The sequence below is a fragment of the Heterodontus francisci genome, chromosome 22 (genome assembly GCF_036365525.1).
Source record: "Heterodontus francisci isolate sHetFra1 chromosome 22, sHetFra1.hap1, whole genome shotgun sequence".
Taxonomy (NCBI): domain Eukaryota; kingdom Metazoa; phylum Chordata; class Chondrichthyes; order Heterodontiformes; family Heterodontidae; genus Heterodontus; species Heterodontus francisci.
In genome coordinates this window covers 71,020,967-71,033,201 of record NC_090392.1, presented here as the reverse complement: position 1 = coordinate 71,033,201, position 12,235 = coordinate 71,020,967, and the positions used below count along the sequence as shown (strand labels likewise).

Below are 12,235 nucleotides of genomic sequence, written 5' to 3'. Positions count from 1 at the left end.
CATTGGTAAGTCTCTCACAAGCGCAAATATCTGTTCATAAATCCACTCAACAGTACAGATTTGGCGCAAAGGGACAGGGTTATTCTTTAGAAATTATGGAAGCTTTTCTGCAGTCTTTGTGGGTTGTGACTTTCCTCAGGTTGTGTACTGAAGCCTTCCCTCCAAGACCATGTTGTGTTGTAGCAGAAATTACTGTGACATTGCTAAATCTGAAGGAGTGTTACTGGGATTGTCATGTTGAACAGAATTCTAAAATTTGACTGGATTTGCAGTCATCAGTTAAATATTCCTTAAATCTTTATTTGCAGGCTTGGTTAGACTGTACACTAATGTAGTGAGGACATATCTATTATAGCAGTGACGAACACACTGTGAAAGAAGCAGTGCCAACATTGGTCTGAACCTGTAACAAGATATCACTACATGAACTCACTGATTCTGGTTTTAAAAAATAATTGACAGGTGTATGTTTTTTCTCAATTGTATCACTTGTTAGGTGTCAATGTGCCAGTGAAACATGAATTTATCACTGGTATCTATTTACCTCTGTCAGCTTGGGGACAGAAGTAGAATGAGAACATTGTGTACTCAGACAGGGTTGTGGTGTGGTAACAGGCACGTAAGCACTTATCAATACACTTCACGGGTGACAGCTACACAAGTTATGTATTCAATTGATGCTAGAAGTGTCTCCTGAGACTTGAGAGGCTCAGACGTACTTAACTTTGTGTGGCACACATTTTAATATTTCCCAACCTCTTAGCTGTTAAATTGTGGTTAGGTTTCTCCGGTTGAGTTTATCGGTCAAGATATTTCACACAGTTGGGACAGTATAGAACCTGTATTCTGACGTGTTATTTTCATAAACCAGATGTGGAGAATGTGATTTTTGTGTTTAAACTTTTTTAAAATAAAAATGCATGTTGGAAAAAGGAGTCTTTTGCATACTGCCAGCAGCTCTGTTATAGGGTCGATTACCCAAAAATGGCAGGACTTTTTTTAAATTTAAAAATCCCACAGTCAATAAATCAATGTATTTAACCTCTCCTGTCTGGATACAAGTTTCATTGGATTTTGTATTCTAATTGGAAATGTTTGAAAAATGACCACATTCTCCAATCAGCTCTTCAGTATTTGTTGTAATATTGCATTTGTATTTATTTGAGGCCGGTTGGTCCATTCATGCACTATCGTGCTGTTTGCATTTTTAAAGCAAGTTCTGGTGGTGATGTAATAAGCACTTTGAACCCATTTTACTTTCCAAGTACTCAGAATTCTTTCCCTCAGTTTATATTGAACAGGTTAATGATCTGAGGCGGCAATGCAGGCTTTACATTCAAGAAACTGATGCTTTTTTTTAATCTAAGGAATTTCCACAATATTTGTTACTTTGAAACTGGGTAGTAAGAATGCCTGGTCAGTTCACATCACTGGTTGACCTACGGGTTCTGCATTCTTCCAGTATACGCCATTCGAGAGGCTGCTACCAACAACTTGACAAAACTCGTTGAGAAGTTTGGCAAAGACTGGGCAGAATCTACTATTGTACCTAAAGTCCTTGCCATGGCTAGTGATCCCAACTACCTTCATAGAATGACTACCCTGTTCTGCATTAATGTGAGTATAATTCTGTTCAGGCTTATATTAATCTTTAAAAACTACAGTGTTTCTATATAGGTGAAATAAAGTTTGAGTTCAGTCTTGAATGTAATGAGTTTTAGAAAAGTTGAGATTGGCAAAATCTATTCTTCCGTTCATGTAGGACCTCCGTAATGTCTGTTCTACGTGCATTCATAGGTGCTACACTAATCAGTTATATGGTTTAATCTGTTCCATCCAAGTGTGTCTTATTGTGGAATGCCAACTTGTGCCGGCATCGCTAAGCTGCCAGTGTCAGGGGACAACAGTTACCTGACAAGTACTGTGTTAATGTGCAATCCCAGACCACTGCACCCACAGCCAAAGACTAGTTTAAATCTCAGTTATGATGAAGTGTCTTGTATGGGCTTTCCCCAGTTGGAGAGTTTGACAATTTCCTGTTGAGTTGTCTTATTGAAGTTAACTAATCAGAGGGGTATTGCATCAGACACTATTTCTCTGTGCCTCTCGGTTTTTTGTGTAAATGTAGTAGTTAATGTCTGGTAGCTACAGCGGCTTGGCAACAGGTGCCAACATCAAAAACAACAACTCACAGCGTCACTTGGTAGCTTCATGTGCAGCACTTGTGACAGAACCTGCGTCTTAAGGATTGGCCTTCACAGCCATCAGCAAAGGTGCACCAAGAGAAGACACCCCACGGAAATTGACTGTTTGCTGTGTGTCCATCATCTCTTATAGATGGAAGGATGCCAACCAAGCAGTTAATGTTTATTGTTGAGCTAAATACAAGGACAGGAAGGCTTCATTTTTTAAAATTGTAGTTTTATAGTTGCAGGGAAATTACATGTGGAAGGCACTGCTTTAGTTTTAGCAGTTAACTGGTTAATTTATAGCTATAGTCTAGTCTTAGTCTTTGGGCCTCCTTATCTCGAGAGACAATGGATACGCGCCTGGAGGTGGTCAGTGGTTTGTGAAGCAGCGCCTGGAGTGGCTATAAAGGCCAATTCTGGAGTGACAGGCTCTTCCACAGGTGCTGCAGAGAAATTTGTTTGTTGGGGCTGTTGCACAGTTGGCTCTCCCCTTGCGCCTCTGTCTTTTTTCCTGCCAACTACTAAGTCTCTTCGACTCGCCACAATTTAGCCCTGTCTTTATGGCTGCCCGCCAGCTCTGGCGAATGCTGGCAACTGACTCCCACGACTTGTGATCAATGTCACACGATTTCATGTCGCGTTTGCAGACGTCTTTATAACGGAGACATGGACGGCCGGTGGGTCTGATACCAGTGGCGAGCTCGCTGTACAATGTGTCTTTGGGGATCCTGCCATCTTCCATGCGGCTCACATGGCCAAGCCATCTCAAGCGCCGCTGACTCAGTAGTGTGTATAAGCTGGGGGTGTTGGCCGCTTCAAGGACTTCTGTGTTGGAGATATAGTCCTGCCACCTGATGCCAAGTATTCTCCGAAGGCAGCGAAGATGGAATGAATTGAGACGTCGCTCTTGGCTGGCATACGTTGTCCAGGCCTCGCTGCCGTAGAGCAAGGTACTGAGGACACAGGCCTGATACACTCGGACTTTTGTGTTCCGTGTCAGTGCGCCATTTTCCCACACTCTCTTGGCCAGTCTGGACATAGCAGTGGAACTATAGCTATAGTTATTTAAACAAGTGTCACAATTTTTTTGAATAGTTGGTCATCTTTTGAAAAGCTTGCACAGAACATTTTCTGAGCACTACTTTTGAATGAAATTGAGTGTTGTTGTATATCCTTGCAGAGGGTGATAATGTATGAAATAGAGAGCCAAGGGAGGCAGTGGGGGCTGATTATATTAGAAAATTTGAGAGTGTAGAGAAAAATTGGTGGGGGACAAATACTTTCCAAGCACTGTACCAGTTAGATGGATTATGGTGGTCCATTACGGTCCTTTGTCTCTGTGTTTGGACTTTGTTGGGATAGTGATTCATATATTGTCCAAACTCTGCTGACTAGTGTAACAAAAGTAGTCAATAACATTGTGACCTTGTGAGTGAACATTGCTTTTTCTGATGAATTTTCAGGTGCTGTCTGAAGCCTGTGGCCAGGATATCACAGCAAAGCAAATGTTGCCAACAGTTCTACAGATGGCGGGTGATCAGGTGGCAAATGTTCGCTTCAATGTGGCTAAATCATTGCAGAAAATAGGACCGGTTTTAGATGCTAAGTAAGTTTCGTGGGAAATTAACTGAGATTCAAAACTAAAGACTAAGAAACGTTCTAGAATGAAGACTCTCTTGTTCACTGAAGTTAAGGCAAGAACAACAGATCTCTGACTCCTAGTTTTCAATCTTGAAACAGATGATTTTCCTTAAGCTGGAATGGAATTTGACACTCCAGTGTGAGTGGACCTGGTTGAAATTGTTGGCATTTGTTTTAGTTCTACAAACAAATGCTTATAAATAGTTCTCCTGCCCAATTGCAATCTTCTCTTTCCCCCCCCAAGCCCCTTTTCTTCCTGATACCAGTGACCCACAATGCAGTAAATTCTGCAGCTGCCAGTAGACCTGTCAAATTATCCATTATTCATAGGAGTGAGTGCCGGCTAGCTATCTAACTGTAGGGGCCATTACGGCTAAACCTAATTATGTCTTCACTTGCGTACATTCTTAAGCAGTGACTGTTGAACTGCAACTGTTAGGACTGAAAGCCTTGGGGTAATTTTGACTTCTGGCAATAGTGGAAAGTGTGATCGTGGATTAGCCACAAGTTATGCAATCTGCCAGATTATGTTCTCCATGGAAAGGAAGCTCCTTTCCTACTGCCCGTTCTCTGCCACCATCGCCACAAGTTAAAATGACCCCTTTAGGTGATTTTTGTTTTCCTTCCCCTCCGCTTCACATCCTCTTGCTCAAAAAAAGGAGCCCAATTGCAGCTTCTCTCACTACCATTCAGCTGAGGTCAGCTGGCCTGTTTCAGACTAGTGAGCAGTTTGTGGTAGAGGTGGGAGGAGGAGAGGAATTAGAGTAAATTTTATTCAAAGTACAATATCCACTGTAATTGTGGCTTTCAGTGTAATAAAATAAAGTGCTGGTATTTCTGATTTTTGCTCTGCAAAGGCTACTCTGGTTTCCAAAAGCTAAAATGTTTTTACATCACAGCACTTTACAAAGCGAAGTCAAACCAATATTGGAGAAACTGAGTCAGGACCAAGATATGGACGTAAAGTACTTTGCACAGGAAGCTATAACTGGTAAGTTGTTGCTTTGAATGCTATTTGGAGTCAGAATAGATATTCCTTCAAATAGTTGAAATCCCCATTATTGGTCAATTTATTTATTGCCAGACCTCCAATGCAGAATACCACCTGAATGCTCCTGAGAATCTTGATTTATTTGTGTCCTCATGATACAATGGCATCCTTTTTACATACTTTGTAGATGGTAGATGATTGCCGGCCAGTCGGCAGACCGGCAGCTCTTAGTCCCAGCAGCACCACCAGGAGCGGTGGCCACTGCTGGGACGGCAGTCCAGCCGACACCATGGATCGAGGAGGAACAGTAAGTAGGGGCATGCCTCACTAGGGGGATTGGTCCTTCCCTGGTGAGGCTGGAGTGGTCATTTGGTGGGATGGGGTGTCTTGGGTCCTGGGGGTGGGTTGGGAGGCGGGGGCGGCCCTCAATCGGACACCCTGTGCTTGACTGCCATGCTCCCCCACCGGGGCGCGGAAAGGCCAGCAGCTATCGCTGGGCGACCTTTCACGTCCCCAGCACACCCACTTGCCATGAGTAAAATATCAAAAAAAAAAATTAGATCTAGCTTTTGGGTTTAAAGGGATCAAAGGATATGGGGCGAAAGCAGGAACAGATTACTGAGTTGGATGATCAGCCATGATCATAATGAATGGCATGGCAGGCTCGAAGGGCTGAATGGCCTACTCCTGCTCCTATTTTCTATGTTTCTTTGTTAGATAGAATTAACCAGAAGATGTCTATGTAATAAACTACATGTAACTACACTCTGAAGTACAAGGAAGAATTGAGCAGTCCCCAATATGTCTAAAGATGGAGGTGAAACAAATTTTGAATTCTGATAGTATCCAAACTAGCTGTTTGCTTTTTTTAAAAAAATGTTTACACCTGAAAACCAGGGAGAAAATCATGAATAGAAATAAAACCATTACAGTGACATTTGGAAGGGTCACCAATAAATGAACTGACACTTGTTTATGAACAGAAAGCTTGAAATGCTGAAATTATCTTGGAGAGGTGTCAGCTTTGGCTGAGTGGTAGCACTCCCCTCTCAGTCAGAACGTTATATGTTTATGACCCAGTCTGGAACCTTGAACAGATAATCTGTTGATAGCCCAGTGCAGTACTCTTTCAGATTGGACGTTAAACCAAGGCCCCATCTGCCTCTTGGGTGGTGTAAAAGATCCCACAGCACTCTTTTAAGAAGAGCAGGGGAGTTCTCTGTACTCTGGACATCATTTATCCCTCAACCAACACCCATCAACAGTTTATTGGGTTGTTTTTCTCATGGCTCTTGGGGCCTTGCTGTGCCCATTGTGACAGCCATTGCCCTACAGTAAAGAAATGGCTGAAATTCAAAAGTAGTTAATTGGGTGTGATCTATTTTGGGATGTTCTGGGGTTGTGAAAGGCGCTATAGAAATGCAAGCTTGTTCATTTTTTCTTTGTGATGCTTTTGACCAATTGTGTGGCATTCCGTCAGAAATGGGTGACTCGTGTCTGCTGTTCCTCCCTAAGCCATACTCATATTTTAGAATTCTTGAGTTCAGACAAAAAAGGTTCAGTAGAAGCTGGTAGGTTTTGAAACAACAGGAAATAATGTTTGATAACTATTCTAAATAATGAATTCATTTGTAATGTGCAAGAGATCTTCCAACATCAGAAGGAAAATCATGGTTACTATCTCAGTTTGAACCCTTTGTTCAAATCTCTCTCAAAATGTTATCTTCATTTTCCTCCCTTTTAAATTCTGGCTTTGAGTGTGCATTTCGATTATTTTCTGTTTTAAATTCATGTTGCCAGTGTTGACATTTGTTTTCCCTTTTAATATTTAATCTGTAAAATAATACATACTTCTCTTTCCTTTATCTAGTTCTTGCTTTGGCATAGAAAGAAAAAGAGCAAAATGAAGAAATTATCTTTCCTTATTTGCAGTAAGATCCTCCTGCTGGTGCTGACGTCATTGAAAATTGTGTTCTATTGTTACTTTTTTTTTAAAAACCTTGAAAAAATGTAAATGTATCATTGGTAGAGTCACTGGATTTTGGCTGCATTGGGGACTCTAATCTCTGTGATTTGCTGCTGCCTAAATTTAGCTTGAGTGATTGTAATTGTGAGCTACATTTATTTATTTTCATTGGTTGTAGCGTACCCAGTGACATCATGCATCTAAAGGATTTAGCTGTTGACTACGATAAATGGGGATAGTGGGATTGTGTTTTAAGTAGTGCTTACTTAGGTGACCCCTTAATATAACTATCATTGTACCAAAATTCAATTGTATTCAACACTTGCCAGCATATTACGTCCACCCAACCTGCCAAAAACACCATCCTAAAAGACTTTTGAGTGCATCCCAACGGCAAATATAAACGATAATAAAACTGAAGATGCTGGAAATGTACAGCAGGTCTGTCACCTGAAAGTGAAAGGTTAGATTAGTGTTTTAGGTTGGAGTCCTAATGAAGGGTTCCACCTGAAATGTTAATCGATTTTTTCTCTCTAAACTGCTGAATGACCTGCCATCTTTTCCATAATTTCCATCTTTCTCATTTTTTTCCTTTATCGTCAGTCATCATTGATTACATTGACTTGTGGCAAAATTATCTTTTTGGGAACTGCAGATTGTTCATTTTTATTCAAAAGGAGAACCACTCTTGTCAGGTTTTTGATCAGACAGCTAAGGAATTGTCTTAGTTTCAACACAAATGTAAATGCCTCCCCTCTGCTTAAGTGTATTAATTTCAATGACATAACGTTGGTGCCAACAGATATTGTGGGTATTCAGTAATTTTATAACATTTTCCCCGTTAGGCTGTATTGCATGTACTTTATTAGTTATGTAGATTCTCCAGTTCCGCTGTGAAACGGAGTGGAACTTGCAGCTAAGACTCGCAGAACAGAACTACAAGAAATCGTGTCATTCCAGTCGATGGGGGTAGTCGAGTTTTGGAAGCTGTCAATACTGAAAATCGTGCATTTTTACAATTGAAAGTTGCTTTCAACATTGGTCTTTGTGAACAATTTTAGATCATGTTAAATGGATTTAACTCATTTGCCAGTTGATGTTTTCTTTAGTTTGTATATCACACGAATATGTTTGTCGTCCGAATAAAGTGGAAAAAGGCAAACTGTTTTGTGTTGCAAACTTGAAAGCTACAGGGTTAGATTCTTCTTGATAGACTGTGAAAGCCATAAAAAGTGCATGGTATGCTGTTTTTTCATAATTGTTTCCTGCTGTTTTGCTTTTAAAATTGGTGTGCATTTTATTGGCGTACCATTCGCTAATCTTGCCTTTAAACTAGTCCAAACATACAAAGATCTAATGGTTAATTCAAAATTTGTCATCAACGTGAAAGTAGCAAATTGATTCCAATGAATAGGATCAAAGTGGAAAGACTGACTGTAGCAGGCTGCATCCTTTTTGATGTCTTGTAAACATTATCTGTCTTCAGTATAAAATTGAAGATGTGCCAACCAATTTACTCTCGCTTTTGCTGTAATAAAGTACATGAAGCTTTAGAGTAGCAAAGCTTCAGTGCTGTATTTTCTTCCTGAAGACTACACTTTTTCAGACTAGTACTGGTTTTGCTTACATTGACCACTTCCTGCCATATTTTAAAAATTCATTCATGGGATAAGGGGGTCGCTGGCTAGGCCAGCATTTATTGCCCATCCCTAATTGCCCTTGCAAAGGTGGTAGTGAGCTGCTGTCTTGAACTGCTGCAGTCCATGTGGGGTAGGTACACCCACAGTGCTGTTAGGAAGGGAGTTCCAAGATTTTGACCCAGCGACAGTGAAGGAGCGGCGATATAGTTCCAAGTCAGGATGGTGTGTGGCTTGGAGGGGAACTTGCAGGTGGTGGTGTTCCCATGCATTTGTTGCCCTTGTCCCTCTAGGTGGTAGAGGTCACGGGTTTGGAAGGTGCTGTCTGGAGCCTTGGTGCGTTGCTGCAGTGCATCTTGTAGACGGTACACACTGCTGCCACTGTGTCAGTGGTGGAGGGAGTGAATATTTGTGGATGGGGTGCCAATTAAGCGGGCTGCTTTAAAGTCATAGAGTTATACAACACAGAAACCGGCCCTTCAGCCCATCGTGTCTGTGCTGGTCATCCAACACCCAACTATTCTAATCCCATATTCCTGCGCTTGGCCCATTTCCTTATATGCTATGGTGTTTCAAGCGCTCATCTAAATACTTTGTAAATGTTGAGGGTTCCTGCCTCCACCACCTCTTCAGGCAGTGTGTTCCAGATTCCAACCACCCTCTGGGTGAAAAAACGTTTCCTCAAATCCCCCCAAACCTCCTGCCCCTTACCCTAAATCTATGCCCCCTGATTCTTGACCCCACCACCAAGGGAAAAAGTTTCTTCCTGTCAATGCCCCTCATAATCTTGTACACTTCAATCATGTCCCCCCTCAGCCTTCTCTGTTGAGCTTCTTGAATGTTGGAGCTACACCCATCCAGGCAAGTGGAGAGTAGTCCATCATACTCCTGACTTGTGCCATGTAGATGGTGGGCAGGCTTTGGGGAGTCAGGAAGTGAGTTACTTGCCGCAGAATTCTTCGCCTTTGACCTGCTATTGTAGCCATGGTTTTTATATGGCTACTCCAGTTCAGTTTCTGGTCAATGGTAACCCCCAGAATGATGTCAGTGGGGGATTCAGCGATGGTAATACCATTGAATGTGAAGGGGAGATGGTTAGATTCTCTCTTGTTGGAGATGGTCATTGCCTGGCACTTGTGTGGTGCGAATGTTACTTGCTACTTATCAGCCCAAGCCTGGATATTGTCCAAGTCTTGCTGAATTTATACAGGGACTGCTTCAGTATCTGAGGAGTCACGAATGGTGCTGAACATTGTGCAATCATCAGCGAACATCCCCATTTCTGACATTATGATTGAAGGAAGGCCATTGACAAAGCAGCTGAAAATGGTTGGGCCTAGGATACTACCATGAGGAACTCCTGCAGTGATGTCCTGGAGCTGAGATGATTGACCTCCAACAACCACGGTCATCTTTCTTTTGAGCTAAGTATGACTCCATTCAGCGGAGACTTTTCTCCCTGCGTCCCATTGACTCCAGTTTTGCTAGGGCTCGTTGATATCATACTGTTGTCAAATGCTGCCTTGATGTCAAGGGCAGTCACTCTCACCTCACCTTTTGAGTTCAGCTCTTTTGCCTATGTTTGAACCAAGGCTATAAGAAGGTCAGGAGCTGGGTGGCCCTGGCGGAACCCAAACTGTGCGTCACTGAGCAGGTTATTGCTCAGCAAGTGCCACTTGATAGCACTATCGATGACACCTTCCATCACTTTATTGATGATTGAGAGTAGACTGATGGGGCGGTAATTAGCCAGGTTGGACTTGTCCTGCTTTTTGTGTACAGGACATACCTGGGCAATTTTCCACATTGCTGGGTAGATGCCAGTGTTGTAGCTGTACTGGAACAGCTTGGCTAGGGGTGCGGCAAGTTCTGGAGCACAGGTCTTCAGTACTATTGCTGGAATATAGCCTTTGCAGTATCCAGTGCCTTCAGTCGTTTCTTGATATCACACGGAATGAATTGAATTGGCTGAAGTCTGGCATCTGTGATGCTGGGGACTTCAGGAGGAGGCAGAGATCATCACCTCGGCATTTCTGGCTGGTTGTTGCAAATGCTTCAGCCTTATCTGCTGCACTGATGTGCTGGGCTCCCCCATCATTGAGGATGGGGATATTTGTAGAGCCACCTCCTCCAGTTAGTTGTTTAATTGGCTGCCACTATTCACGGCTGGACGTGGCAGGACTGCAGAGCTTAGATCTGATCCGTTGCTTATGGAATCGCTTAGCTCTATCACATGCTGCTTACGCAGTTTGTCACGCAAGTAGTTCTGGGTTGTGAAACAGGGCTGTGTTCTCGCACCCACACTTTTTGGGATTTTCTTCTCCCTGCTGCTTTCACATGCGTTCAAATCCTCTGAAGAAGGAATTTTCCTCCACACAAGATCAGGGGGCAGGTTGTTCAACCTTGCCCGTCTAAGAGCGAAGTCCAAAGTACGGAAAGTCCTCATCAGAGAACTCCTCTTTGCTGACGATGCTGCTTTAACATCTCACACTGAAGAATGCCTGCAGAGTCTCATCGACAGGTTTGCGTCTGCTTGCAATGAATTTGGCCTAACCATCAGCCTCAAGAAAACGAACATCATGGGGCAGGATGTCAGAAATGCTCCATCCATCAATATTGGCGACCACGCTCTGGAAGTGGTTCAAGAGTTCACCTACCTAGGCTCAACTATCACCAGTAACCTGTCTCTAGATGCAGAAATCAACAAGCGCATGGGTAAGGCTTCCACTGCTATGTTCAGACTGGCCAAGAGAGTGTGGGAAAATGGCGCACTGACACGGAACACAAAAGTCCGAGTGTATCAGGCCTGTGTCCTCAGTACCTTGCTCTATGGCAGCGAGGCCTGGACAACGTATGCCAGCCAAGAGCGACGTCTCAATTCATTCCATCTTCGCTGCCTTCGGAGAATACTTGGCATCAGGTGGCAGGACTATATCTCCAACACAGAAGTCCTTGAAGCGGCCAACATCCCCAGCTTATACACACTACTGAGTCAGCGGCGCTTGAGATGGCTTGGCCATGTGAGCCGCATGGAAGATGGCGGGATCCCCAAAGACACATTGTACAGCGAGCTCGCCACTGGTATCAGACCCACCGGCCGTCCATGTCTCCGTTATAAAGACGTCTGCAAACGCGACATGAAATCGTGTGACATTGATCACAAGTCGTGGGAGTCAGTTGCCAGCATTCGCCAGAGCTGGCGGGCAGCCATAAAGACAGGGCTAAATTGTGGCGAGTCGAAGAGACTTAGTAGTTGGCAGGAAAAAAGACAGAGGCGCAAGGGGAGAGCCAACTGTGCAACAGCCCCAACAAACAAATTTCTCTGCAGCACCTGTGGAAGAGCCTGTCACTCCAGAATTGGCCTTTATAGCCACTCCAGGCGCTGCTTCACAAACCACTGACCACCTCCAGGCGCGTATCCATTGTCTCTCGAGATAAGGAGGCCCAAAAAGAAAGAGTTCTGGGTTGTAACTTCAGCAGGTTGACTTGACATCTCATTTTGAGGTATGCCTGGTGCTGCTCCTGGCATGCCCTCCTGCACTCTTCATTGAACCGGGGTTGGTCTCCCAGCTTGATGGTAATGGTAGAGTGGGGGATATGCCAGGCCATGAGGTTACAGATTGTGGTCGAGTACAGTTCTGCTTCTGTTGATGGCCCAAAGCACCTTATGGATGCTCAGTTTTGCACTGCTAGATCGGTTCTAAATCTATCCCATTTAGCATGGTGGATGTGCCACACAACAGGATGGAGGTGGGATGTCATCTCCACAAGGACTGTGCAGTGGTCATTCTTGCCAATACTGTCATGGACA

General features: G+C 43.4%; 1 protein-coding gene across 1 annotated transcript in view; it reads left to right on the top strand.

Moving 5' to 3' along the window:
* Nucleotides 1-7,949, top strand: part of ppp2r1ba (protein phosphatase 2, regulatory subunit A, beta a) — a 54,501-nt gene extending 46,552 nt beyond the window's left edge. Inside the window, exons 12-15 of the mRNA XM_068053987.1 lie at nt 1,463-1,617; nt 3,653-3,795; nt 4,730-4,821; nt 6,692-7,949. Of these exons, the coding sequence (XP_067910088.1) occupies nt 1,463-1,617; nt 3,653-3,795; nt 4,730-4,821; nt 6,692-6,708 (407 nt within the window). The 3' untranslated portion in view covers nt 6,709-7,949. The remainder of the gene's footprint in view (nt 1-1,462; nt 1,618-3,652; nt 3,796-4,729; nt 4,822-6,691) is intronic.
* The last annotated feature ends 4,286 nt before the right edge of the window (nt 7,950-12,235 follow it).